The sequence below is a fragment of the Pelodiscus sinensis genome, chromosome 21 (assembly GCF_052426305.1).
Source record: "Pelodiscus sinensis isolate ZL-2025 chromosome 21, ASM5242630v1, whole genome shotgun sequence".
In the NCBI taxonomy this organism is placed as follows: Eukaryota; Metazoa; Chordata; order Testudines; family Trionychidae; genus Pelodiscus; species Pelodiscus sinensis.
In genome coordinates, this window is record NC_143072.1 from 11,090,173 (window position 1) to 11,115,204 (window position 25,032).

The 25,032-nt window shown below is 49.1% G+C and overlaps 1 protein-coding gene across 1 annotated transcript; it reads right to left on the reverse strand.

Moving 5' to 3' along the window:
• Positions 1-199: 199 nt before the first annotated feature.
• LOC149521911 (schlafen family member 13-like) lies at positions 200-22,954 on the reverse strand. The gene is made up of 5 exons (XM_089772214.1): positions 22,860-22,954; positions 17,440-18,566; positions 9,400-9,528; positions 5,213-5,939; positions 200-3,685 (listed from the first exon to the last, which is right to left on the reverse strand). The coding sequence occupies exons 2-5, from the start codon at positions 18,557-18,559 to the stop codon at positions 2,821-2,823; spliced, it is 2,841 nt and encodes a 946-aa protein (XP_089628340.1). The 5' UTR covers positions 18,560-18,566; positions 22,860-22,954; the 3' UTR covers positions 200-2,820.
• Positions 22,955-25,032: the final 2,078 nt, after the last annotated feature.

Genomic DNA, 25,032 nt, shown 5'->3' on the forward strand with positions numbered 1-25,032 from the left:
CCTGCTCCCCCACACAGGGGAAGGCATGAGGCACATGACAGATCAAAATTTCAGGTACCGCACCACTGTTTGGGGGATGGGGGAGCAGCCTGCACCCTTCCTGGACCTTGGCCCACAGCTGCAGGATCCCCAAGTATCAGTCCCTGCCCCCTCCGCCCTGCCCAGACCCTCCGCCCCCCAGTACTTTGCACCAGCACTCACCGGTACTCTGGCCCCTGCCCCAGCACACTTTGGCACCTCGCCCTCTGCCCCCACAGTTGGGGCCACATTAATGAGACTTGAGGGGTTATGGTTTTGTGTCTCACTTGCGTGGCCCCGACTGACTTTTCTGTGAGTGAGTGACCCCTGACTCAAAACAGGTTCCTCGTCTCCCCATAAATAAAGACAACGCTGAAACCTTATGGCTGCATCTAGACTGCCATGATTTTGCAGAAATACTTTTAACAGAAAAGTTTTTCCGCAAAAGAGCGTCTAGATTGGCATGGATGCTTTTGTGCAAAAAAGTGCTTTTGTGCAAAAGCATCCGTGGCCAGTCTAGACGTGATTTTGCGCAAGAAAGCTCCGGCGGCCATTTTCGCCATCGAGGCTTTCTTCCGCAAAAAATTCCTTCCCTGTCTACACTGGCCCTCTTGCGCAAGAGGGCTTTTTCCCGAGTGGGAGCATCAAAGTATTTGTGCAAGAAGCACTGATTTTGTGCATTACAAAGGCATTGCTCTTGCGCAAATTCAAGTGGCCAGTGTAGACAGCTGGCAAGTTTTTGCACGAAAGCAGCTGCTTTTGCGCAAAATCTTGCCAGTCTAGACGCACCCTTTGTGTTTGACAATATTTTATTTAAAAATGGAGCCTGGCCAACAAGCCCCCAATTGGGGCCAAGCCCTCATCTGGCCACAGCATCATAACACTCCTGTACCCTGCACCCCAACCCCAAATCTGAGCCTGTCGTACACTGGAACTCTCTGACCTGAGCCTCTCTTATCCCTCAACTCCTGTACCCCCACAACCTCAGTCTTCTGCCACAACACTTCTGCACCATCCGCACAGTGCAAATCTGTGTCCTGAGCCCATCATACTCAGTCTCCCTACCCTGAGCTCCTCACACCCTGTCAGCCGACGGTCAGGGCAGTGAGTGGTGTGTGTGTGTGTGTGTGTGCTATACACCAGAGACTTCAACTGCTGAGACCGGGGTCCCTTGCAGCGGGCAACCTGGAGGAGGTTGACGAGCGCTCCATTAAGTGTACAGGGAGAGCTTATAACACTTCAGATTTCAGCTGCTAGAATTCATAATTCCTTCGCAGCGGGCAGCCTTGGGGGAGACTGAGAAGTGCCCCAGTGGATTCTGCCACCTTGGTGTGACACAAATTCAAACGCCCAAGCTCTCCCTATATCTGTCCCTTAAGACCGGCTGAAGTTCTTTTAAATTGTGCTTGGTTCTGTTACAGCAACTGAAGGAGTCAGGTTAAAGCTTAAACAGTTACAGGTTTATTGAGGAAGCTTATAAATCATATGGTTACAATGGCTATTGCTCTATTTCTTAACTACTAGCAAAATATAGATCTTAAAAACGGTTACAAAGAAGATAAAGATAGAAAAATAGAAATAATGGTACCAAGTAACAGCTTACTCTTTCTATGTGTACACTTAAGACAGAGGACCACATCCAGGTACAATTTTTACCCCCCTTCTGTGCCTCTCGACTCCAGCATGTCAGGCCAGGGCCGGTCCCTCAATTCCTAGGAAAGACGAAAATACGAGGTGGGCGTCCCCATAGAACCTCGGGAGGTCAAACACCTAACCCGACCAGCAGGTAGAGGGTAGAATGACACTCAAAAGAGAGTGTGCTGCTGTACCACTTTTATACTCATGGGGTCACGTATTTCTCTTTCTTATCTGTCATGCCAAATGGTGCTGGTCTGCCTTTTGTGAGATCAGTTCTTACAAGGGAGTTGTGAACTTAATTTACACTTGTAAGAGAGAACTAAATTGGAAGTACTGGGCATTCTTTTCTCAGTGGGGGATTCCTCTCCCAGGGACTGTGTGTGTTCGAATCAACATGGGTGCCAGCCGGGCAGTTCTCGCAGCCTCAAGGCCAGCTTATTGCCTTAATCGCTCTCTTTCTCCTCATATCTATGTTTTCAGCTTCTCAGGATCAGATGAGCCAGCATAGACTATGCTGATTTTACTGCTCCTTCTCTGCCCTGTATGCTTCAGGAACCTCAGAGAGGCAAATAAGATGGATGAGATGGGGGGTTGGTCTGTCTGGCTACACCCCCCCAACCCAAACTCCTGCACCCTCACATCCACAAGCCTGTGGCTTGCTCAGCATCCTAACCTTCCACCTGACCCCAACATTCCCCAGCCTGGAGCCCTTTCCCTGAGCCAGCATCCTCTTCTCCACCTCCTCCTGCATCCAAATTCCTTCCCAGAGCTTGCGCCTCTCATCCCTTCCCACCCCAAAATCCCTCATTCCACCCCAGAGCCCGCACCTCCTGTTTCAATCCAGTGAGGGTACGGCTAGACTGCAGGTGTTTTTCTGACAAACATGCTCTTTTGGCAGCCTCTCTATTCCTTATTCCATGAGGAATGAGGGGGCTTCCAAAGGAAGGGGGTTTCTAACATTGGGCCCTGTCTAGATGGGCCAAATGTTGGAAAAATTTCTTCCAACAGAAGGAGTAAAAAAAGCAGCAATGTAACTGTACCTTGAGAACGTATAAGGGCCAGGGACAGCAAGTGATGGAGAGAAGGGGAACAGAGGGCGAGGCCTCATGAAACGGGTAGGATCTTGGGGAAGCGATAAGGGTAGATCTTGGCTTGTCCTGACATTTAAAAAGTGATCTTGGGTGTAAAAAGGTTGGAGACCACTGGCCTAGGTGAAGCACTGGAATGGGTTGCTCGGGAAGATGGTGGGATCTTTTCAAACAGCAAATGTAGGTGTAAGTTAGCTCTGGATGCCACACAGAGTAAAAGGTTGGCAGAAATCTCTTCCTGTGTAGGGACTGGATTGACACCAAACACAATGCTCCTTTCTAGGCCAGAAAAGCGACGGATGCTGTCAAGAATAATATGCTTTCCTTGTATTTCATCTGCTGTTTGGAAAACTATATTCAGCCTGAATTTCCTCATTTCTCTTGTTAATATGGGCTCATAGTCTGGTTTATCTTTCTCTGTGCTGCACAGAATAGCAATCTCTTTCTCTGAGTAGCCCTTTTCCAAATACCTAAGACATTGTCTAGCCACATAATTTGCCATTTCATTCTTATTTAAGTCTTTTCGTATGGTATAACCTGGCAGATGGTGATCACATGAGGCTTTGTCTAACAACTTTTCTAAACGCTGATAAGGAACATGGATTAATGTTTTATCCCTTACAATAACTTCCATTTGACTTTTTATGATGTTGTATATGTCCTTGGCATTTCGGACCACTTTGGTTAGTGAATCCACAGGATCATGCTGACGTGCAGGTGGAAGACCAGTCGCAAAAGGGTGACTTATCTGTAAATAATCCAAGAAGATCCAGAATACACCAGGCTCACTATGTCGTTGGGTGATACGTTTAGCCTTTGTGAACCAAGCGCCATCATTTGCCCGGAAATTCTGAGCTTCATCAACTACTATGTGTCTCACTTCTTCAAAGTTCATCTTTAAGAAGGTTACTCTTGTCACAGACTGGCAAATATTTTTCTGACTACAACACAAATAAAATATTTGAGAAATATTAGTGCATGTGTACGGCAAAGAACTTCTCTAAATCTGATCAATTGTGATGGAGTGAAATCAGTGAAATAAGCTGTAAATCTACAGAAAAACAGTTATGAACAAAACAAACCTCCTTCCCAGTAAAAGGTTGACTTGAAGAAAAAAAATTGCCTTAGTAAGACTAATGCATGCATCCCAGATAACCACATGTCCTGAACACAGAATTATACTAGAAATCTACATCCTGCATAGTGACATTAGCGACAAGTCAACTATCCGATAAGCAAATGCAGAGAGAGGCAGCAAGAGGGGGAGGAGTAGAAGCTGGTGCTGGGGGAAACTGGTATAGATGGATCCCCCAGCACCAGCTTTGGGGAGGCAGAGAGACAGAGGGGAAATGGCGTGAGCAGGGACATCTTCAGTCCCTGCTGGTGCCAGTTACAACTGCCGGCACTTCTGCTTTTGAAATGTACAAGAGCCCTCCAGGGTAGGGAGCATGGTTTGAGTGGGGACTAAAAAATGAGCCTGCTAAAAAATGTACTGGTGGGGTTGCGGGGGGGGGGGGGAGGGAGGCAGGAAATGTATGTAGTCTATAGCATGAAATGGTTAGTCAACTATACTATTACCTCCCTTCCTCTAGCCACAAGTATTTTAATAACTTTCAGATGAGGGGCTTCCAGTTCAAATGTCTGGTTTCCATGGAAACGTGACTCTTAATTGAGCATCCTGGGTGCAGAATGCCTGATCAGATTCTGCTTTCACCATTGCAAGCCATTTACAAGCTGCTTTAGGGCTATCTTTCCACCACTACTTTTTCTACTGTAGGTTGAATTTCTCTAGTTCAGCACTATTGGGACCTGACTCATTCTGAACCATGGTAGCCTCACGAATTCTAGTCTAGCAGCATTACCAACACTGCCACTGCTTACTGAGATGTTAGAAGACATTTAGGGGTAAATTCAAGCTAAACAACAGCACAGAACACTGAGCCAGGACTGGTGGCTATAAACAAACCTTATGGGACTGCGGGAAACTTGGCCACAGCCATAAGTGGACATCCTGCTAACTGAAATCATTCCAGACTATGGACGTTGCCAGACCAGAAGGTTCTGGACTAGGGAGGTTCAACCTGTAAGCCCTCTATTCCTACACACCCATGATGTGCGAGTTGCATTCATTTTGCACACACTGAATGCCAAATTGGTGTAAATGACACCTCTTTGCCACTGTCCAACTTAGACCTATCTTGAACTGTATCTAGCCAAATTTAGCAGTGAAATGGTAGTGTTATTAGTGAATAAATGGTTTCCAATAACTCTGTGATGTGTTCAAAACAGCAACTATTCGTGCCTTTAGGGTGAAAGATCTTTCTAGTTCTTGAAAACATCTTTTCAGCAATAAGTAAATATAATGTATTCCTCAAACCCACACTTTTCATAGAGATGTGCACCTTACCTTAAATAAATAGCATCGATCAAGCATTGGCACAGTTTGCAATTATATCTGAAATGCTCACCTCACAAAATTTTTCAGAGGCTGGTTCTCACAGATGTAGAGAATCTCTTCTGGCTTGCAATTAAACACATTCCTTATCTTTTCAATGATCTTCAGAGCCACTATGGTTTTCCCTGTTCCTGGCAGGCCATAGACAAATAGCTTTTTGGCCACATGAAGGTTTTTTGAAAGCAATTCGTACTGTCGGATGGTCAGGAGGTTGAAAAACTCACAGCCAAGCTGGTCACTTAAAAAGGAGGGGAAACTCAGCAAAAATATTGTGAGCGAGCGCAGTAAAAGTTGCAGGTTATCACTGTTGATGCGACTGTAATCAGTCGGGTACCTACACTGCACGTTCATGTTCCCATCTTGGTCTTTATGACTGTCACCATGCAGACACAGTAGCTTTGGCCTCACACACACTTTTTCAGTGTAGCCCCCTACGTTTACCAGTTTTTCCTTTAACCTGCGTGCAGTGCATCTTGAATATTCAAAAATGCCTGCAGAGTTGGGATTCTCAAAGACTGTGTAGAGTATTGGAGGACTGTCCACAGCTATTAAGAGAGCATCACACACCACATATGGGTTTTCCTGCAAGTCAACCTGAACAGCCCAGCTTCTGGAAAATATCAATAGCCCATGAGAAAGTAGCTGCGTGTGTTCCTTCATTGAATTTATCAGTCCTGGGTGCTTGGAGGCAATCTCATTGCTGAGGTTTTCTGGAGTGTATTTTATCCTGTTAGGTTCCACTAAAAATTCAGAGCAGAGGAAGTTGTTGGAGTTAGTGTGAGGCATGTTAATCCAACTTTAATAATTATTCTAAGCAAGTGAATGTTGGCAAAAAGTGGGCAAAGTATGAAAAGAATGTGGCTTGACAGCCATGGAGACTGTAGTCCCCATTCATAGTAGAGACAACAGCAGTTCACATTCTTTTCATACTTTGCCCACCTTCTCCAATCTCCATATATGTCGAGATGCTTCCACAAGAGTCACTTCTTCTGGACCCTTTGCTCCATTTATCTGGAGTGGATTGTGCTCACAAAAGCGCATGATCCCATATACATTTTTTGTTAGTCTCTAAGGGTGTGTTTTGTCGACAAAAGTGGACTTTTGTCGACAAAACTATACCTGCGTCTACATTACCGCTGAGTTCTGTTGACATAACGTCGACAGAACTCAGCAGTTTTGTCGACGCTGGTAAACCTCATTTTACGAGGCATAACGCCTTCTGTCGACAGAAGGTGTTATTGCATGTAAACTGTCCTTGTGTCTACACTGCCATGTCAACAAAGCAGCTTGCTTTGTCAACAGAACTGAATGTAGTGTAGACGCTCTTTGTTGACAGAAGCTTTGTCGACAGTATCTGTCGACAAAACTTCTGTCGACAAAACCCTGTAGTCTAGACGTACCCTAAGTGTACGTCTCTACTGCATGGCTATTTCAGAGTACCGAAGGTATCTCAAAATAGCTATTCTGCATCTATACAAGCTGCCCGTTATTTCAAAATATTTTTCAAAATAATGGGCATGCTATTTTGCCATCTCAGCAAACCTCGTTGCACAAGGGATAAAAGATGGCTCAAAATAGTACATTTTGCAATTTGGTGCTGTGTAGATGTGCCAAATTTCAAAATACACAATTTGCACAACGCAAATTGTGTATCTTATTTCGAGTTTAGGGTGCTGTGTAGAGGCATCTTAAGTGCTGCAAGAGCATTTGTTGTTTTTTTACAGTTACAGACTGTAATGAACCTGGGACAGCAACACGGCCACCCACTGACCTGGAAGAGGAAGTGCCCTCTAAAACCCCTTGGCAGGTGAGTCCAGCCAAACCTAGCCCCGTCCAGAGGAAGCCAGAGGGCAGATCTAGGACTAGAAGAGCCACGGGCTCAGTCAGAGGGCTGGGTTGGGCTGCCAGGACCCCTGCCAACCCTGGAGCCCTGGCCTAGGCTGCTGAGACACCAGCTGAACCCACTCCAAACCCTCCGGGACCCTCGCCAGGCACAGATGACTGGGCCAGCCCACCTGGACCCCTGCAGGAACCAGAGCCCATGGACACCCTGCCAGCCCGTCTGTCACCCATGGGACCCACCCCCCCCAAGCAGTGCCAGAGTCTGGTAAGCCCACAGGGGAAATGGGGAAGCGGCCTGGGGATAGCTGACCACAGGGCAGCTAAGGAGATGGAGATGGAGATCAGGTGGGCAGCGCATTGCGGCCCCCCTCCCCCCCCCGAGCTAGTCAGTGTGTAATGGCCTGGATCCCCGCCGATCTAGTGGCTGCAAGGCTGCCACTATCAGGGCCCTGGGCCGGGAAGCAGTGGAGGGGGTGGGCCTGCATCCTGCCTGCTTCCCCTTTCTTTGGGTGGCAGGTTCCCCCTGTGGGGGAAAACCCCCTGCACTTGTTGGTTCTCTGGGAGTGAGGAGACCCGATCCTTGCCAAGTGCCCTCACTCAGGGTTGTGCCTTAGACTGTGACCCTTGAACTATAGGTGTTCCCCCCTCCCCCCCCATTGCCTGGTACCCCGACCCTGGGCTGGGCCGTAGAGGGCTGTCACTTGGCCAACGGTTAGGCCGAGGCATGCCTCACAGATCTGTGGAAATTCTGGGGGTCAGCAGTGCCCCCTCTCTCCCCTCCCCACTGACTGAGGAGTCTTCACACAGACTAACATGGCTACCCCGCTGAGACTCCTAGGAGTAATAAAGGAATTAAATCTACAGGGGCACTTTAGATTGCACCCACACAATTCTTGGTCCCTCTGCTGAGATTACCAACTGGGGAGCCATTTGATACCAATTATAATATGGACAGCAGCTGATCAGGTCTCAGTCCCGTTCGTGACTCATAGAATCCTAGAACACAACTGGAAGAGATCTTGAGAGGTCATCAAGTCCAGTCCCCTGCCCTCACAGCAAGACCAAGAACCATCTAGAACAGGGGTGGCCAACCTGTTACAGACAAAGAGCCAAAATAGCGGTGGATACAGCACAAACAGCCAAGGGAAAAAAGTTGAGCAAGAGAGGGGAAAAAAAGGTGAGGGGGGGCAGACCGCAACCCTTTTAAGAACAGAGCAGGCATTGCCTTTTTAAGGGCAGCCATTTTTAAGTCTGCCCCAGCATCCCCGTGCAGGCAGAAACTTGCTGCCCCTTTCAGAGCCACGAACCGCAGGTGCAAGAACCACAATTTTCTCTTTGAAGAGCTGCATGTGGCTTACAAGCTATGGGCTGGCCACCCTTGGTCTAGATCATCTGAGGCTACGTCTACACTGCAAGGGTTTTCCGCAAGAGGAAATGCAAATGGAGTGCTCATTTGCATATGTTGCGCTCGCATTTGCATTTCCTCCTTGGATCCCTTTTGCGCAAGAGGTTTTTGCACAAAAAAGAGCTGTGTAGATGGCTCCTTTGTGTAGACGCCTATCTAACGTGCCTATCTAACTTGCTTTTAAATAGCTCCAGTATTGAAGATTCCACAACCTCATGTCACAGAGCACTAACAGCCATCAGCTTGCAACAACTTTTAGTCAATACCGAAGAAGTGCTGGGCTGTAACTAACCTCAGGCTCTGGATCCCCTATCCAGTTAAACCTGCTAAACCAATGTCCCTTAATCTTTTCAATCCATGTGCAGATTTTTCCATGCATGTGCAGAATAATTTTTTTCTGTGCACCAAGACGTGCAGATGGGTACTGCCAGTACAAACAAAAACCTAGCTGTAGGCATTCTGCTAGTCAGCTGGGTGGCATTGAGCAACCACACAAACACACAGTTTACTGGGAACACTGCCCCCATCCTATTAGTTATCCCACTATAAACATGTGAGGCTGAAATCAAGTGGCTCTTTCCTCTACCCCCAGGACATTAGGCTGTTTAGGCTCCCTGAAAGCAAAGGGGTGCTAAGCATGGCTAGGCTAGCAGTGCTCAACCCTCCAAATGGGGTCTAATTGGGTGGGCTAGAACATGGCCACGGGCACCAAGTAATATGAGCTCCTGAATCTTGAGTGTAGAGAACCCAACTTCACATTCAAATCAGTAGCTGTCAAAGTTGGTGCATAATTTCCCACCAATAGTCTTCACAAACACTCTGCCTGTCTTGGCCTCATGCAAGTAAAGTGACCAGGGCTACTCACTCCTCAGCAACCCACCCCATCCCCCAAACCACACCCCTTCAAACACATCAAAATACAGAAACCAGAATAAAGCTTCCACAAGATGCACCTGGAAAGAGATATTTTTGCATATCATCCAGACTGTCAGCCCCCTGGTGTGAATAAACTGGTTTGACGAGGGGAGGTCCATCAGACAGACTCAGCTCCTTCTTAAAAGCATCAGCAAAATTGGAAAGTTCTTGAAAAATAAATTAAAGTGCACGTTAATACAAGTTTCTTCCATCCTTTACTACTATAAGCTAGCTGGGAAGGGTATCGTATACCTCTCAGTATCACATCCCTCTGAACAGCAGCCCCTCCCTTTGCATGTTATGGAAACCAGTCCCAGGGCTTCCAGTTTTCCTGGCACAACCAAGGATGTTAAGTATCGATTAATTTACTAGTCGACTACTCAACTAGTTGTTAAGGAAGGACACTTTAAGCGCTCACTTCCTGCTCAGGCTGCATCTGAGCACAACTCCCGGCTGCCACTCTGCAGTGTTAAAAGGACAGAGAGGAGCCAGTGTACAAAGATGCTGGGTCATTCTCTGGTCTCCTGCCATGTCTCAGGACAACCCTCACGCTGCCACTCTGCATTTTTAAAAAGGACACAGCAGCAACATCTGGCTTGTGCTGAGATAGACAAGCAGACAGGCTGCTGCTGCGTCCTTTTAAAAATGCAGAGAAGCAGCGTGAGGGTTGTCCTGAGACCCCGCAGGGGACCAGAGAATGAGCCAGTGTCTTTGTACAGGGGCTCCTCTGTCCCTTTAAGAGTGCAGAGTGGCGAGGGGATGGATGGAGCAGTTACCCAATAAGCTCCTGCTTATCAGGTAGTTGACTATTCCATCACATCCCTAAACAAAAGGACTCACACACAGACTCTAAAATATTTATTAAAAGCTTTTTAAAAATCTGAACATCCACATTCATTTAACAGTTATTGCCTGGGCCCCCTCACTTGCCCACAATTTTCCACAAATGTGAAAATGTATATTGATAAAAATAGAAAAAAAATGCTTAAAACCTGTAACTTCAGGTAACTGAAAATTTTAGTAAAAAGTTTTTACAAATAAGCGGATAATTGTCAATTTATTAAAAATGGAAACTGACTTTTGCCAAGTGTTCTGGGGTGCTGGGCAGGAGTTGCTGACTCAGCCCTCTCTCACAGCAGCCCCCATTAAGGGACATGAGCTGGTGCTGGCTAGAGGAAAACAATCCCTGATGGTCTAATTAGCCTGGAACAAAATGCAGGACAATGTAGCATTTTAAAGACTAACAAGATGGTTTATTAGATGATGAGCTTTCGTGGGCCAGACCCACTTCCTCAGATCAAATAGTGGAAGAAAATTGTCTCAACCATATATACCAAAGGATACAATTAAAAAAAATGAACACATATGAAAAGGACAAATCAAATTTCAGACAGAAGGGGGATGGGGGGGGGGGGGGGAAGAAGGTAAATTCCTGTGAGCTAATGGTATTAGAGGTGATAATTGGGGAAGCTATCTTTGTAATGGGTAAGATAATTAGATTCTTTATTCAGACTCAGGTGTAAAGTGTCGAATTTAAGCATGAATAACAGTTCAGAGGATTCTCTTTCAATTATCCTGGGGCTGTATAAAAGGCTGGGAGAAAGGAAGCCATATAGGAAAGGGGAGACAGAGTGATAGCACGTCCCTCCTGGGTGCTGACACTGACACCCAAGCTGTGTCTGGTGAAAAGGTGACGGGAGCACGCTCTGTAAATAAACAGCACAAGTGGTTCCAGAACCCCAATGTCTGAGTGATTGTCAGTACCGCCCGGCAGGACTCAAGCAGGCCCTGCAGCACCCTGCTACACCAAGCCTAAATAGAAGGAGGTGTAAGCAAATGTGCCACAAACTGTTCTCTGAATGGTCTGAGATGATGCTCTATAAAGAAAGAGGTGTGTATGCACAATAGATAACTTGCAGCAGGATGTGCTGCTAAGCCAGGCATAAAGCAGTGGTTGGTTTTGTCCACCACATGAATCCACACTGGCAGCTGTTTTATGTCAAGAGGATGCGGTCCCTTTCGACAGCCCTCAGTCAGCCATAGAATGGGCCTGTAAAATGGTCCTCTCTATCCAGAGCACTCAACTCTGCACTACGATGTAATGTAGAAGACATAACTAACAATAGTGGAAGAGGAAACAAGGTAGAGGGGAGTCAATTAAGATTCAGCCAGATGTCCAAGTGAAGCAATAAACAACATGAAAACTGCAAGTCAGTTTGGACCTGAAATTAGTAATGTGCATCACAGTCGGGGAGAGTGGAAAGGTTGCACTAAAGATACCCAACTATGGTGGCATTGATGGGTACCTGTTCACCAGGAACTACTGTAGCCTCAAACACATTAAGGATGGGTTAAGGGATGTAAATTAAACACTAGACAAAAAAACTTCAGGAAGTAGCTGAGTTTGTCTGTACTGGATAAACTTAAACAACAAATGGTCTGATAGCACTTTATAGACTAACAAAACATGTAGATGGTTATCTGAAGCAGTGGGCTGTGCCCAAGAAAGCTCATGATACCATCTACATGTTTTGTTAGTCTTTAAAGTGCCACCAGACCATTTGTTGTTTTTTAAGTTTCCTACATGCCTCCAGCTCCCATCCAGGACACACCATATGATCTATTGTCTATAGCCAAGCCCTTAGATACAGTCACATCTGCTCTAATCCCACTGACAGACTAGAAACTGCAGGATCTCTACCAAGCATTTATAAACCTCAATTACCCACCCGGAGAAATAAATAAATAAATGAATTAAAAGAGCCAGATGGATACCCAGAAACCATCTACTTCAAGACAGACCCAAGAAAAATAGAACACCTATAGCCCCCAACTTAAACCCGTCCAATGTATTATCAAACTACAACCTATACTGGAACAGGATACTACCCTCCGAGAGGATACTACCCTCCGAGAGGCTCTGGGAGACAGACCCATAATCTCCTATAGATAACTACTTAACCTTAGGATAATTCTTACCTACAACTACAGGATACACCACACTAATACCAACCCTGGAACTTTCCCTTGCAACAAACCCCTGTGCCAGCTTTGTCCACATATTTACTCTGCATTATTGGACCTAACCATGCCTATTACAAGATCAAGAACACATATTCCTGTTCATCCGGAAATATAATGTATGCCATCATGTGCCTAAAGTGTCCGTCTGTATGTACATTGGACAAACTTCAGACACTTCGCCAAAGAATCAATGCCCACATGTGACAGGGCGCCTGCCCTGCACTGGCCCTTTAATACCAGGACTCCGGCACGGAGCCGGGGCTAGCAGAAAGGAGACCAACGGGAGCTAGTTAGGGCTAGAGAGGGCCCAGCTGGCAAAGACCCAGGACTGCACGAATGGCTGGTAGAAGCCAGCTGAACCCATTAGGGCGAGTATGAGCACAGCTGGCACGTATATATAGAGAAGCCCAGGTTGCTCAAGAGGGAGGAGAGAGGCCAGTAAGGGGCTGGCTGTGGAGGAAGCAGGAGCTCCCAGGAGGGAGACCCGCTGGGGCTAGCCAGCTAGAGCTGGGAGAAGGCCAGCTTAGGCTACCCTGATGAGGGGCTGGAGGAAAGGCCCGGGCTTGGAGACAGGTTACAGCCTGGCTTAGGTAAGCGGGGCCGCGGAGATAAGCCCAAATGCCTATGATGAGCAACCCATACAGACTGTATTCGGCCCTGAGACGGGCTATATGAAGACAGTCAGGGAGCACTGAGGCGCACTGGGGTGTGAACCCCTGACAGATGGTGGAGAATGTGGGCAGTATAATCCCACCCTGAGGGAAAAGGGGTTTATTGTGAGTAAATAGTGGTCGGTAGACCACAGGACTGGAACGGGGAGTTGGAAAAAAAAAAAAAGTGGATGATGAATAAGTATTGGAGGGCCTGGGAGGCCCTACAGGCGGGGCCATGCGAAAAGGGGAGCAGGCCACGACAAAGGGGTGACCTCGAGCTCCATAGCAAACCAGGCTCCAAGAGTTGGGGGCAGGGGCCGCGCCTGAGAACTTGTTTTGCCTGTGGGCACAGGGGACACCTGAGGAGGGAGTGCCCCTACGGGGTGGGAGCCAGGAGGCCCCCCCCAGCTAATAGGGATAAAGGGGGAGCGGCCCCTGTGAAGACAACAGGGGAGGCGCGGACATGTTGGGCCTGCGGGAAGCCGGGCCACATCCGGAGGCTGTGCCCTGAGAGGACCTGGGGAAGGTGGCGGCGACCAACCGCCAGGGAAAGGACTCAGAACCACCGACCCGGGATGGTAAGAGAAACTAGAAGACGGGCGGAAGGTGGTTTGGGCCCGGGCGAAACCAACGCGCAAGGGAGCCCAGACTGGGGTCCTACCCCGCAGCGTGAGGGGCTGGGACCAGCAAGCGGCCAGCGAAGGTACGACCCCCACACAGAGGGTGCGTATGGACAGGTGATGGCTGCTGACCTACGGGCAAGATGGCGGGACAGGACAAAGATCACCCGGCAGGTATGGCTAGAGGGGAGGCCAGTGACCGCCCTGGTAGATTCGGGATGCAGCCAGACAATGGTACGATCCGAGCTGGTCCCAGAGTGGGAGGCGGCCGGGGGATCCATCTCAATGCAATGCATCCATGGGGATGTTAGCACCTACCCCACAGGTTGGGTCCAGTTGTCGGATGGGGTAGATGAGGTGATCTGCAGGGTAGCGTTAGCCCCAAAGCTGGTGTACCCAGTGCTACTGGGCCGGGACTGGCCGGGTTTCAGACGCATCCTGCGAGACTGGGAGAAGCAGGGGCAACCATCACCAGCAGGGACGGAAGACCGGGAAAGGGGAACACCCCAAGGCCCAGAGGAGGAACCGGGCCCAGAGAAAATCCTCAGTTCGGAGGAAATAGGAGGGGATGAGGACTTCATGAGAGACCAACGGGAAGATCCCTCCTTAACCCATGCCTGGGAACAAGGGGCAGGAGAGACTGGGGACCCCAGCACGGGGGCAGCTGTTCGACCAGCACCGTGATTCGAGGTAAGAGCCGATCGACTATACCGGATCGCCCGGTCGACCGACGGGCAGACAGAGGTTAGCCAGTTGTTGGTTCCCGCTCGGTATCGGAGGCAGGTATTAGACCTAGCACATGCGAACCCCTGGGCTGGACATTTGGGGCGAGAGAAGACCCTACAACGCGTAATGCAGCGGTTCTTTTGGCCTGGGATTTATAAAGAGGTCAGAGACTTCTGTGAGTCCTGCCCTGAGTGCCAAAGGACGGCTCAGGGAGGAGTGCCGAAAGCCCCTCTAGTCCCTCTTCCCGTGGTGGAGGTGCCATTTGACAGGGTGGCTTTAGATCTGGGGTCCCCTGGAGAGGTCCCGACGTGGGCACCAGTATATACTGGTCATAATCGACTATGCCACCCGATACCCTGAGGCGGTCCCCCTTAAGAACACGACGGCGGCAACGCTGGCGCGTGAATTGGTACAGGTATTCTCCCGGGTGGGACTCCCCAGGGAGATACTAACTGACCAAGGGACCAATGTGACTTCCAAACTGATGGCGGAGCTTTGCCGCCTCTTAAACATTAAGACCCTGCGTACCTCAGTTTACCACCCGCAAACAGATGGACTTGTTGAACGTTTCAATAAGACATTTAAAAGTATGTTGCGGCGGTTTGTGGAGCTCGACCCAAAGGATTGGGACTTATTACTGCCGGCACTGTTGTTTGCGGTACGAGAGGTGCCCCAAGCCTCAACGGGATTCTCCCCATTTGAGTTGCTTTACGGCCGACAACCCCGGGGGATCCTGGACTTATTGCGGGAGACCTGGGAGGAGCAGGATTCCAGGGTGACGGGTACAGTGCCCTATATCTTGGACTTGCAAAGGTGACTCCGGACCGTAGGGGAGCTGGCTAGGGAGAACCTCCTTCAGGCCCAAAATAAGCAAGCCCAGTATTATGACAGGGGCGCCAAGCCCAGGACATTCCAACCGGGGGACAGGGTACTCCTGCTATTACCGGCGCCAGACTCAAAATTGTTGGCCAAATGGCAAGGGCCCTTTGAGGTCCTACGGCAGGTAGGACCAGTGGATTATGAAATCAAATTATCAGGAAAACGAAAGGACAAACAAATTTATCACGTCAATTTACTAAAGAAGTGGAACGCCCGAGAGGGTATGCTTATTACCTTACAGCCACCAGAACCGGAACTAGGACCCTGGGGAGGCGACTTGAAGGCAGAAGGGACAGCGCACATTGGGGCCGAACTGACGGAAGAACAGCATCTTTGTTGAGACCCATACATAGTGTCAAATTTAAGCATGAATGACAATTCTGAAGCTTCTCGTTGAAGTCTGGAGTCAAATCTCTCTGAAGCAATATGCATGTTTTAAGGTTGAGAGAATGGTCATCTGGATGAAATGGCAAGCAACAGCTTTCTCTTTGTCTTATGTCTGTTTTGTGGTGTCAGGGGTTCACACCCCAGTGCGCCTCAGTGCCCCCTGACTGTCTTCATATAGCCCGTCTCAGGGCCGAATACAGTCTGTATGGGTTGCTCATCATAGGCATTTGGGCTTATCTCCACGGCCCCGCTTACAAAGATGCTTCCCCAATTATCACCTCTAATGTCATTACCTCACAGACACTAACCTTTCCACCTCACCCCCACTCTGTTCTAAAATTTGATCTGTCAATTTTATAGGTGTTCACTTTTTTTTTTTAATTGTATCCTTTGGTATATATGGTCATGCCAATTTTCTTCCACTATTTGATCTGAGGAAGTGGGTCTGGCCCACGAAAGCTCATCGCCTAATAAACAATCTTGTTAGTCTTTAAAGTGCTACATAGTCCTGTCTTTTGTTTCTACTAGACAAAAAGGTATTCCAGGACAACACCACCCAGCTTTATATGCTTGCAATTTTTTTAAAATCAGCAGTGGGAAGCCAAAACCAAGCAGTAATGTCAACAGCAAAAACACTGCCATTCTAGTGTCAATGAAATGAACGCGAACACAAGAAATCTCTCTATATATTTTAAAAGGTTTTTCCTATGGGACGACAGAGTGACATCATGTCACTGTGTCCACAGGAACAAGCTCCAGCCTGGCCCTTCCCAGGGCCCACACGGAGAGCTGGGGCTACCTATGGCCCCAGCCCTCACCTCCTCTTCCCGGTGGCGGAAGGAGAATAGGGTTGCCAGGTGTCCGGTATTCAGGCCCTCTGTCTGGTTTAAAAAAAAAAAAAAAAGAAAATACCAGACATGTGCAATGTCCGGTATTTTCTGGTTTTCCAGCAGGGTGCTGGACAGAAACCTGGCGGGGGCAGAGGGAGCCTGCGATCAGCACTGGGAGCCTCTGGTTGCACCTGAGGAGGAGGTGAAGCCCTGTCCCTGAGCACTGGTCAAGCATGTGGCGGAGCCACAGCCAGACTTGCTTCGCCAGGACTGAATGCGGGATGGGCAGCACCCTGGAATCGGCACGTGTCTGGGTCAGTCCCGCTCCCTGATTCGCTCCCCCCCGCCCTGGCCAGCCCCACTGCCCCCAACCCTCTCTTCCCGGCCAGCCCCAGTCCCACTGGCCACCCCTCCCCCAACTCACCCTAACCAGCTCTGCTTCCTCCAGCCGCCCCTTCCCCAATCTCCCCCCAGCCAGCCCTGCTGCCCCCCAGCCAACTCTGCTTCCTGTGTGCCCCCCCTTCCTCCTGGCCAGTCCCTCCCCTCCTCCCCCCGATCAAGTGTGTCCAGTATTTTTTTTTAGACTCCTGGTAACCCTAGAGGAGAAGCACTATCAGGGTTGGAGCCAGGCCTTGCACACCATGGCCTGGCCTTGGGGGGTGAGGGTTAGGCCACATTGGGGGGTGGGGAAGGAGAGAGAGGGCTGGGTTGGCCGGGGTGTGGGGGGGGTGAGAAATAGAGGGAAAAGGGATTCTGGCCAAGGTGGGGGGGGGGGGGGAGAAGAGACTTTGGCTGATGGGGGGGGATGGGAGGAGACCAAGTTGGTGCAGCCACAGCCCAGCCCTCCCCAGTGACCGGGGGGAGAGCTGGGAGTTGCCAACCCCCTGTGATGTGGGGTTGGCAAGCACAGCAAGTAGGAGGCACCACCCCCTAGTAAACTATGAACGATATTTTTGAACCTGGATCAGCAGCAGTCATCTGGGTGTACCACTCCTCAGCTGACAGCCTCTCCATGTGGTTGCCCTTCACAACCCAGGAATCCGGGGCTTCCGAAAACACAGCACCACGAAAAGATTCAATCCTCACAGCACAGACATATCCGTAATGGTCTCCACAACTACTGTATACATTTATGATTTTATGTTTGTAATTTAAATTATGTTCCCTTTCTCTGGCAATATGACCGGGACAGAGGGTCAGTTTCTTTCTGGCGTCATCTATTGTTTCTATTAAATCGTCAGAATTTACATCTTTACTGCTACATCCTACAACTGTGCTGTTATCGTTCACTCCAATTATTAAATACCCTCCTTGTGTGTTTGCAAATGCAGAGAGATAATCTGGCAATATGTCTTTGAGGTAATGCAAGATGTTCTTAGTTGCAAAGTCTTTAAATTCTACATCTGTCGATTCTGTGAAATTCAGGGTCTCTCCATGCTCCAGTCGGTCTCTTTCAAAAAACTGTGCGGCCGCATTGCTTATATCTCTCTCCTCCTGCACGCCAGCTGCCTTTGCTCCCTGCACATCATGCAGCTGGGGTTTTTTAGCACTGGGCCCACTCTCCTCTTTCAATTCTCTTGTGGTATGGGCTTGTTTCTTCTTGAGAAATTCCAAAGCATCACCAGGTTTCATACTGACAACAGAAGTGCCAGATCTCAGATACAAACCAGAGCTCAGGCTGCAAATACGTGGTTTTATTAGGGCTGAGACATCAAATGAATTTTTACTGCTCCATGATTTAACAAATATCAAAAAGGAATTGTTTTGCTGCATATAGTTAAAATATTGTGTCAAATCTGGGCTCTGAATGCAATCCCGAAAAGCAGTTTCTATATCCAGTCCAACACTATTTCCTTGTAAGGTGTAGCCCTCATTTTCAATCTCGGCTTTGACCACTCCTCCTCCTGAGTTTAACAAAGCACACACTGCACGGGCAAGCTTAAGTTTTTGCTTCTGTCTTATATTTTTGTAAATCTTTTTTCTCTGGCTCTCACCAAACGTTATTTTTCCTACTTGTATAACCACTTCTGGATAATTTGTGGCTAAATCAACCTCTGGCTGATCCTCCTCAGGGGCCATCTTGTGCCTAAGAAAACAATAACAAATAAATTAAAAAATCCTTAGCATTTAGGTCGGGCCTTTTCTCTTTCAGATACTTTACACATGTCAACTAAAAAGCTTACTGTCCTTAAAGCAATAAATAATGAAGAAAAAACTGCTGCTAATGAACGACTCTAGATCAGTGGTCACCAACCAGTAGATTGGGATCATAGCATCACAGAACACTAGAACTGGAAGGCACCTCGAGAGACCATCAAGTCCAATCCCCTGCCCTCACGGCAGGGGTCTTCCGGCAGATCTTGGAGCCTCTGACAGGGGATCCTGACTGGTTTGGCCAGGAAGCTATCAAGCACTGGCACTTCAGCTGCCCCTCCCCCCACTGCCCTGCTGTTCCTGCCCCCTGCCCTGGAGCTGCCCCCAAGAGCCTCCTGCTCGCTGTGCAGGGGAGGGGAAGCACAAGGGGGGGTGCTGATGTCAGGATGTCATCCTCCCTCCACTCTTGTACCCCGTCTCCACAGAGTGAGCAGGGTGAGGCCTTGGAGACGGGGTGGAGGTGTGAGGCAGGACCTCAAAAAAGGGGAGGGGAAGGAGGCGTGACAAGGGTATTTGGGTTTGAAGTAGACCCTGGATTGCCTTAAATTGAAAAGTGATCTTGTGCTTAAAAAGGTTGGGGACCCTGCTGTAGGTCAGTCCCGAATCCCAAATTCTCTCTGCTGCAGAGGCTGCTCTGCACAAGAGGAGGGCCCCATTTTAAGTTCAACAGTACAGATAAGCAGCTGGTCACCCTTTGCACCTGCAAGTGTATTAGCATAAAGCTCTCCCACAACACTCCCTCCAGCTGTTACAAGTACATGTGGACTACAGCTCCTAGCCACAATTCCTGGCCCAGCTCCCTCCTTTCTGTGTCTTTAGTTTTTTTGAGCAGACACCTTTTGTTTAGGGCAGGGGTGGGGAACCTACGGCCTGTAGGCTGGATCCAGCCCATTGTTTATGTTCATCTGGCCCAACAACTCTCATACAGGGCAGGAGCAGCAAGTGCCAGCTTGCCTCTCTAAAGGTGGGCAGCTCTGAGCCTCAGCACCTCCCTTCCACACTGGTTTGGAGCCACCAGCTCCAGCTGGCTCCACCATGGGTGGGAAGCCCCAAGTCCTCTTCCCCCCCCCCCAGGTGGAGTTTAGGATATTTTCTAATTTTCTCTTTAAAAAAACCTAAATTAAGTTGCTTTTTACTCTGTGTGGCCATGATTGACTTTTTCTATGGGGCAATGGCTCATGGTTGGAAAGAGGTTCCCCACCCCTGGTTTAGAAGGAAAGCGGTGAGTTGATAGCTGTCAGTGACAAGTCTCTGAACGGTGGTGGGGAGCTGAAATTTCTGTTTTTACGCTATGTCATTTGAAATTGACCTCTCTCCATGCTGAGAGCTGACCATTTATTCCTGCTTTGTTTCCTGTCTTCTAACTAGTTACTGATCCATGAGAGGACCTTCCCTCCTATGCCATAAGAGCTTAATTTCCTTAAGAGCCTTTGGTGAGGGTCCCAGTCAAAGGGTTTCCGAACATCTAAATTCACTATATCCACTGGATCCCTCCTTGTCCACATGTTTGTTGAGCCCTTCAAAGGATTCTAACAGATCTATAAGGCTTGATTTCCCTTTACAAAAGCCATGTTGACTTATTCCCAATAAATGGTGTTCACCTCTGTGTCTGATCATTCTGATCTTTATAGTTTCAACCAACTTACCCAGGGATCCAGGCAGGCTTGTACTGCTGCTGCTTTGCTGTTTCGAGACTTGAGATAGCTAGATTAAAGCTACATTAGTGTATGTCTACTCAATCTGCAATTATAGTGATAGAAATGTAGCCGTGTTAGTCTGGTGTAGCTGAAATATGCAATTATATTCACTGATTAGAGTTTAGCCAGGCCCTGCACTGTACCTAGCAAAATGATCCGTCATTCAGGTTCCTATGCGCTAACATTTCTCGTTAAGAAAGGTACCCGGCCAATTTAATTAGTAGAATAGTACAAATAGTACCTTTTGTTTGCTTCTGTCAGAATTAATTTCAGTTCAGTTGAACTATCAGTTACACTGTATGACTGTTGTAATTCTGTAAAACTCCCTATTGTCAGACAAAATTGATTTAAATCAACAAGTAGAAAACTTCAAATGTATATGCATTTTAATCTTATCTTGTACTTCCACTTTTAGTTATTTTCCTACAGAATAGGAATTCTGTTTCTGTTTGTTTTTCCTTGGAATTTATTTTGATTTCTTGATTGACTGTGACCACTATGAACAAAGTTGGAGGACAAAAAGTTGGGCCAGTAATGTATTAAAGGTGGGTCTGGGAACCAAGCTGGAAGAGCAGAGGCTGATAGCGTCACTCCAGCCGATGAAGCAGAGACTGTTCGTATATTTGGTGTCACCACTTCCATCCAGCGTAGGGCAACAATCTGCTTCGCAAAGTTGCATCCCTAATCCTGCTCAAAACTTAGGTTGGAAATTACCCTTGTCAGCCAGGGGAGACTCATCCCCCAAGGCAGGGCTCGGGGCATGAGGAGCTTAGGTAAGGGACTCCAGGTCAGTCCTAGGAGGGGGAGAGAGGCCTATGGGAGCTCTCAGGAAGGTATTAAGGCCTACCCAGAGTATGTTAAATGAGCACCAGTTTAATTGTAAGTGTAAAGGAAAGGCAGCATTGTGAGATACAGGAGATAAAAATAAAAACAAAATTTGATTGGATGACCAACAATAACCCCGCTTTTAGGGAAGTAAGTAACACAGACAGCAGTATGCAACAAAGTGCTGATTACCCCAAATGGAGCAGACGAAAGTTTTTGTAAGGGCAGAATGAGACAACAAAAATCTAACGTCAGCAATTGTCAGGCGAGTGGAGGAGTACCAAAATACCGACACAGGGTAGATAAGGTTGGCTAAAACAGACCACGAGCGGACGGGTTGCAAATCCAAAAAGCTAGGTCTGATCAACCAGGGCTCCCTCCCTGGCACTGAATCTCGCTGCCGCACATAAGCTCCGAAAGGGGAACAAATACCGGTCGAAGTTGCAACGAAAAATCCAAAGAAAGGAAAAACATAAAGAAAAGAATATCTCCTGAATCTAAGCAATGCTTCTCTCTTTCTTAACGTGAGTATTATATATTTGTTAACTCCATAAATTGTTTAAAAGTAAATCAGGAGAGTATATGTGGAGGAGAAGTTGTTATTTCTTGTTTGTTTGTTTTTAACTGTACTGTTTTTCTACTTTTTCTTTGTATATTATATTGTCTTAAAAGAATAAAAAATAGTAAATTGATTTAAATGGAAAATTAATTATAAAGTAAATAGAAAAAATAAAAAAATCTTTGTTTAACCCTAAAAAGAAGTATTCCTCTGTCTGTGGTTTCAAATCCTTTAAAGAACCAAAAAACCCAGTTACCAAAACCCAGGAGGTGTCCCATTTTTCCCATTGGGAAATATGGTCACCCTGTTTTCAGTGCTGCACAAGCAGAAAGGTACAGGAGCTGCTGTCAGCCTCTGGGAGGAAGTGGGGGGAGGGATGAGTTCTGCAAAGATACAAGCCAGATCCTTCCTCCCCTCCCCCGCCTACCCAGCTGGGAGCAGTCCCTGTCCCTTCCTGTGTGGCACAGAGCCAAAAGGCTGCTGCTACCCACATTCTGGTGCACAAAGGATGACCAGATGTCTGGATTTATAAGGAGATTACTGGTAAAATCCTGGAGAATCCTGGAGATTCCCCAAAGAAAAATTTGGGGATTTTTCTTATGTAGGTGCCTATTCCTTCCCCCCCCCCCCACCTCCCACACACCCCCCTCCTGTCCTGATTTTTCACACTTTTGATCTGTGCAACCCCTGGCAGAAATCTGGGGGCATGTGACCCCACATGTCTCCCCCATGAATCACCTCTCAGATGTGTTTTCATAGCAAAAGATTTATTTTGTCAAGGAGCAGGCAGGGGACATGGGTCCCTGCTCTGTCCAGTTCTAGCAGCTCCTTTACACTTCTAAGGATGACATCCTGGCCCCTCTGAAATCAAGGGCAAAATTCCTTTGTGGTGTAAAATGATCTTGGTGTAAACAAGAATCAGACCCAATAAAGACCCAGAGGCACATGCTGCTGTGAGTAACACAAAGTCTTGACCAATTCCAACTCCCTCCAGTCTTCCTGAGCAGGGAGCTTTGCCCAGGAGTTTCTTAGATTTCTAACCTATGAGAGAGAAGTTTGAAACCACTGTCATTGATAAGAGCTGAAATAATACACACAGCAGGCCTGGTATCAGTGCCATAGAGCCAAGATACATCCATCTTACCGTATTTCTATTTTTCTCTTCCGAGTTCTCTCTGCGACACCAGGCAGGCAGGCTCTTCAGCTGATGTAAACTTCCCAGCTCTCTGGCTCTAATGTATGATCCTTCCGGGTTCCTTCTGGGTGAAACATGTATTTCACTTTCCCCCCCTGGTGTCCACCCTTTGCAATCTGCCGCACTGCCCCTGGCTCCTAATGCTATTGCTTTGTTAAAACAGGGTAGAGCAGTGGTGTCCAACCAGTTCTGAAGCATTAGCCACTACAGTGGCTACCACTATAGCAAACTAGCCACACTCAACAGGCCAAATAGCCACATGTGGCTAGTGGGCTGGCTAGCGTGTTGGACACCAAAGCTCAGAAAGTGGTGGATGCACAGTGCTGGAGGAGATGGGGCATTAACATGGAAGAGGTCTGTATCATGTAGCCTTGCATGTTGCACAGAGGGACACAATCTAGCAGCTTTCAGCATAGAGAGAGTGTGGTCCACTGGACAAGGGGCAAGCCCCTCAGGGTACGTCTACACTACAGCGCTAATTCGAACTAACTTAGTTCGAATTAGTTAATTCAAACTAAGCTAATTCGAACTAACGCATCTAGAACTAAAAACTAGTTCGAATTAGCGTTTTGCTAATTCGAACTAGCGCGTCCACACTGATTGGACGCAGGGGGGCATTTAAGGGCAGCTGAAACCGGTTCTGGCAGGGCATCAGGTCAGTAGTTGCTTTGTGTGGCTGCTGTCTGAGGCTATCTGAGGCTCGAGCTTAAAGGGACCCCCCCGGACAGCCGGTTCTCAGCTTTTCCTGCTAGCTTGCCAACCTCGCCGAGGGACAGCAAAGCGTTGGTCTCTTTGCCCGTCTGTGTCGGTGCTTTCCTTCGGGGGGGCCGCCGCAGGTGGCAACATGGAGCCACAGCTCGCCCTGCACCTTCTGGTGCACGTTCTGGACTTGCTGCTGCAAGCCTGCCACCAATGGCTCGAGGCTGCCTGGCACCACCTGGTGAACGTCAGCCCCCTGCCTCTCCGCCTGGCCGCCCTGGGGGCTGTGGAGGAGCCGCGGCGGCGCCCCGGCACCGGCGTGCCCCGCCGCGTCTGGCGTCTGGACACCAGCAGCGACTGGTGGGACCGCATCGTCCTGGAGCGCTGGGACGACCGACAGTGGACCCAGAACTTCAGGATGAGGAGGGACACCTTCCTGGAGCCCTGCGCAGAAGGGACACTCGCATGAGACCCGCCATCCCCCTCCAGAAGCGGGTGACCATCGCCCTCTGGAAGCTCTCCACGCCGGACAGCTACTGATCCGTCGGGAACCAGTTCGGCGTGGGGAGATCCACCGTCGGAGCGGTGCTCATGCAGGTATGGTGCTCGTCGGCCACCGAGCCGGCGGGGAGGGGGGCCGCCCCAGGGACAAAGGGGGGGCGGGAGGAGGTGAAAGCGCCCCGCACCGGAGGGGTCGGGCTGTCCCGGCCGTACTACATGCTGCCAGGGGGGTTGCTTCCGGGAGTGGGGCGCGGGGCACTGCCAGGGCACGCACGCTCCCAGCCACCCGGGCGCCCCACTGATTGGCGCTTTGCTGTGTCTCTCTCCGCAGGCGGTCAAGGCCATCAATCGGGTGCTGCTCCGCAGGGTGGTCCGCCTCGCCGACCCGGACGCCGTCATCCAAGGATTCGGCGCCCTCGGCTTCCCCAACTGCGGGGGGGGCCATCGACGGGACGCACATCCGCATCCGTGCCCCGGAACACCAGGCGTCCCGGTACGTCAACAGAAAGGGGTACTTCTCCGTGATCCTGCAGGCCGTGTGTGACCACCGGGGCCAGTTCACGGACATTAATGTGGGCTGGTCCGGCAAAGCACACGACGCCCGGGTGTACCGCAACTCCTCCGTGTGCCTGCGGCTGCAGGCCGGGACCTTCTTCCCCGACCGCCACATCAAGGTCGGGGACGTGGACATGCCCGTGTGCCTGGTGGGGGATGCCGCCTACCCACTGCAGCCGTGGCTGATGAAGTCCTACACGGGGCACCTCAATCCCTCCCGCCAGGCCTTCAATGCCAGGCTGACCAGGGCCCGCATCATGGTGGAGGGGGCCTTCGGGCGACTGAAAGCCCGCTTTCGATGCCTCCTCACCCGTCTGGACCTGGCCGAGCACAACATCCCTCCCGTGGTGGCGGCATGTTGTGTGCT

Bases quoted from the DNA above. Each gene is read 5' to 3' on its own strand.
- LOC149521911 (XM_089772214.1), bottom strand. From the start codon at position 18,559: ATGGCCCCTGAGGAGGATCAGCCAGAGGTTGATTTAGCCACAAATTAT. The intron at 9,529-17,439 runs GTTCAAAAATAT...TTATTTTTCAAG, and splicing joins GATGACTGCTGCTGATCCAG to AACTTTCCAATTTTGCTGAT. The intron at 3,686-5,212 runs GTGAGCATTTCA...TTTGTGTTGTAG, and splicing joins CCTCTGAAAAATTTTGTGAG to TCAGAAAAATATTTGCCAGT.